The 3,864-nt window shown below is 55.4% G+C and overlaps 1 protein-coding gene across 1 annotated transcript; it reads right to left on the bottom strand.

Annotated features, from left to right (window-relative positions):
• Nucleotides 1-562: 562 nt before the first annotated feature.
• LOC123115612 (leucine-rich repeat extensin-like protein 6) lies at nucleotides 563-2,312 on the bottom strand. Its single transcript, XM_044536732.1, has one exon. It carries the CDS (start codon nucleotides 2,154-2,156, stop codon nucleotides 852-854), a length of 1,305 nt encoding a protein of 434 aa, XP_044392667.1. The 5' UTR covers nucleotides 2,157-2,312; the 3' UTR covers nucleotides 563-851.
• Between the last annotated feature and the right edge of the window lie 1,552 nt (nucleotides 2,313-3,864).

Genomic DNA, 3,864 nt, shown 5'->3' with positions numbered 1-3,864 from the left:
GGGTTCAGACGACTAAATAAGTTTTTGGGAGGATCAATGAGCCAAATAAGATGACCCAGGGGTCATTTGTAAAAATAACACGGCGAAGGGTGATTGCAGTACTTCAAGGCACATCAAATCAAATAAAATCAAGCGGGCGTTTTGGAACAGAACCCAAAGCGCGCACAAACAGCGGAATACGTGCTGCTGGCGTGAATTGCGAAGCCAAACAGCTGATCCGATTTACTACGAGTACGCGTACGAGTGCACGAGAAAGAGAAGGGCAGCACGTCACATGGCCCGACATCCGAGCATCCTCCACGGCCGGCAATGGCCCATCTCCCTGCTGGTGGTTGCATCCACCAGCTCTGCATTCAAGGAGGAGCCATTAATTCCAGTCTCAACTCATTGTGAAATCCCTCCTCTTCCAGCTCAAAAGTAAGCAGGCCCGCGAGCACATCACAATCGGGCGCCAGTCTCGTCACCGAGCAAAAGCATCACGGGTTCACCCTGTTGCGCTTTGGCAGCTCGGTGTTTTTCGAACTAAACTGAGAAACAATGTGGTTTCTAGAAGCTGAATTACTTGGTGCTCAGGCATTGAAATATGAGGTTTCAGATTACTACGGGTTTAGAAAAAACTCTAGTACATGCACTTACCCACTGCCTGGTTAATTTAGGCATGCAAAAATGTACTCCCTCTGTCCCATAATCGTCTTATATTATGGGACGGAGGGAGTATGTCAGAGCGGATTAACCAGCCAAAAACTACTGTAACCGATTACCACCATCACGTAATGATCCAGGCGCTCTGCCAAGAAAGAAGGCTAATTAATGAACCCAAAAAAAGTACATGCCCGGCCCGCTTGGTACGATCAGGGGACGGTGACCGTGACACCGGCGCCGCCGCCTGACATCCCAAACGGCAGCCCGCCGCCGAAGGTCACGCCGATGCCGATGGACACCGCGGCCTCGGCGCACGCAACAGGGCGCGACCCCGGGATGCGCAGGCAGCTGAGCCCGACGTCCCCCGGCGCGTCGTCGCACTCGGGCTGCGGCCGTTGCATGCCCCGCCCCGGGACGCAGTTGCCCGCAAAGTCGAAGACGCTCCGCCCCGCCAGCCGGTCGCAATCCTCGCTGATCCCGGAAAAGAAGTTGAAGGAGACCGACAGGTTCGTGATCCGCCTCAGGTCGCACACCAGCTCCGGCAGCTCGCCGGTGAACTGGTTGTGCGCGATGTTGAGCACCTCGATGCCGGAGAGGCACGACAGCGTGCTCGGCAGGTGGCCCGACAGCAGGTTGTTGCTGAGGTCAAGCACCTCGATGTAAGGCAGGAACCCCAGGGCCTCCGGGACGCAGCCGGTCAGCTTGTTGTTGAGGAACAGCAACTCACGGACCCTGCCGCCGTAGCCGTAAGCCGTCGGGACGGGCCCCGTCAGGCGGTTGTTCGCCAGGGTGATCACCGTCGCCGGTGAGGACCACAACGTCTCCGGGATCTGGCCGTCGAACTGGTTGTTGTTGAGGAAGAGCGCGTCCAGGTTCTTGGCGAAGACCTCGTTAGGGAGCTCGCCGGAGAAGCCGTTGAACCGCAGGTCGAGGTAGACCAGCGACGGTATAAGCAATGTGGCCGCGGGGAAGGGCCCGGAGAACAGGTTGTTGCTCAGGTCCAGTTCGGTGAGGTACTGCAGGTCCCCGAGCGTGTCTGGAACGGCGCCGGCGAGGCGGTTGCTGTTAAGGTGGAGGAACGTGAGGTGGGAGAGGAGGGAGAGGGCGGCCGGGAGCGTGCCCTTGAGGCTCGCATGGTTGAGGTCAATGCCGGCGACCACCGCGCCCGCCGCCGCCGCGCCAGCGGGCGGCGCGGAGCAGTAGACGCCCCTGTAGGCGCAGACATTTGGCCCCTGCCAGGACGACAGCGCGCCGCGGGGGTCCTCAAAGATGGCCGCCTTCAGCGCCTGCAGCGCCGTGTATTCTTGCCCGCCGCCTTGGATCTGCGTCGAGGAGGGCCCCAGCGAGGCGGAGCCGGGAGGAGGCGGTGGCGGCGCGGCGCCATTGATCCAGACGCCAAATGTGGCGCCGAGGCTGAGCTGGGAGGTCGGGGCGGGGGAGGACAGCAGCAGCAGCAAGGCGGCGGCCACGGCTACAGTACGTAGACGTAGCATCTTGAGAGGATTCTGCTCCATGCTTCTTGAGCCTGGTTTGGTACTGTGAGAGTGTGAGAGATTTTCGCGTGCGTAGATAGAGTGAGGGGGGAAGAGTATTGTGTCCAGTGCGCGATCCCCGAATCTAGCGAGATTGTTGGGGAAAGAGAGTGTGCAAGTCCATGCACCAGCTGGTTGATTGAATGATTTGTTTCTTTTCTTGTCGTGTTGCTTAATGCTCCTATAATCAACGACAACTTTAACCGGGATTGATGGGTGTAGGTGTGCAAAACTCCAAATATCCGTGGTGCCAACTTTCTTGCTCATACTTAGAACTGATGTCCGCTAGAGTGCCACGTGGTGCGAACCAGTCTTGCCCTGCACCTTCTATCTGTCTCTCTCTTCTGCAGTTCTGCTTCCCCAGGCAGACTCGCGAGTGAAGGTGTGGTGGAGAGGGAAAGGGAGCCTCCTAAAGCATCTTCAATAGATGATGTAGATGCATAAATAACTACTTTTTATACTTTTAAGGACTAAAAATGCTAGTCTAATAGATGATGTAGTGTAAAAAAAATACATTACCTCCTTCAAGTGATGTAAAACGGTTGGTCCCACGCCAACGCCAAACCGGCATTCATTTCACTTCTGCCCGTCCCATCCTTCACCTCCCCTCCCCCCGCCTTCGTAGGTGATTTTTGCACGAAAACGGTCGCTCGTTTGCACGTCCCTGACCTCGACGCACCCCCACCGCCTATGTCTGCCATCGTAGCCACCATAGCGGACGCCGATTTGATTTCGCCCCGCTGGCGACCGCGCGCCGATTTACAATTTCGTCGGAGCTCCGGCGGCCGTAATGGTTGTAGAAGATCTCGAACACCTTCTTGTAGCAGTTGCCAGTCGCCAGAGCTAAAAGGGGTTGTGGCGCGACCACCGCAACCGGCTGAGCCGGCGGTTTCTCGGTTGTTGCCTTTGTCGATGCGTCGCCGCGAGCGGAGTCCTTTGGTAGCCACGCGGCCGTCCAGAGGCCGTCTACAGCCGCCACCCACCCGCCACTTGCAGTCTGCAGCCGCCACCCCGGCTCTGACCCGCCGCTGGGCGGTTGCTTCCACCTCGCCCGCAACATGTTCGAGCAAATTTCCACAAGGTAAAAAATCGTGCAAACTTGGAGGTTTTTTTTATCGGGCATGAAGATGTTGTTTGATGGTGATTTCCGCATTGTAGATGAGCTCGTGCGACTCCTCTTTCATGGACGATTCCTCGTCGGATGAGTAAATTGTTATGCTAGTGGCGGTGCACAAGAGAAGAAGCCTAAGCACGGCGGTTCCGTGTTTGAACGTGAGTTCATCCGGAGAGAATGGATTGAGGCACACGAGAGGTTGATGCGCAACTATTTTGATACGCTACCCGTTATTTCAAAGAGGTACTTTCGGCGTCGGGTCAGTATGTCCATGATAACTTGGAAGTGCACAAGGTTTAGTTGTAGCCATTTTGAAGTAAGAGTATCGATCCCATAGGAAGCACGGGAAACATACTTTTGCCTCTTGTAAGGAATTGTAGATTTGTGTCCGCAAATAATTGTAGACTCCAAACAAAGTGAGGGCGGAAGTAAATTACAATGAAGTTGCGAAACAAGCTTTAGAGTAAATAACATAAAAGCAATAAGGAAACAATAGCTGAAGTGACTGATGAAATAACAAAGGAGTAAGGTGTTCTCAGGGAGTCCAGAACCCCCGTTGGTATGTTTCTAACGCAA

Source organism: Triticum aestivum, chromosome 1B (assembly GCF_018294505.1).
Source record: "Triticum aestivum cultivar Chinese Spring chromosome 1B, IWGSC CS RefSeq v2.1, whole genome shotgun sequence".
Lineage (NCBI taxonomy): Eukaryota > Viridiplantae > Streptophyta > Magnoliopsida > Poales > Poaceae > Triticum > Triticum aestivum.
The sequence above is the reverse complement of the archived record's forward strand: the minus strand, read 5'-3'. Positions and strand labels throughout refer to the sequence as shown.

Coding starts and splice junctions, on each gene's coding strand:
- LOC123115612 (XM_044536732.1), bottom strand. CDS start 2,156: ATGGAGCAGAATCCTCTCAAGATGCTACGTCTACGTACTGTAGCCGTG.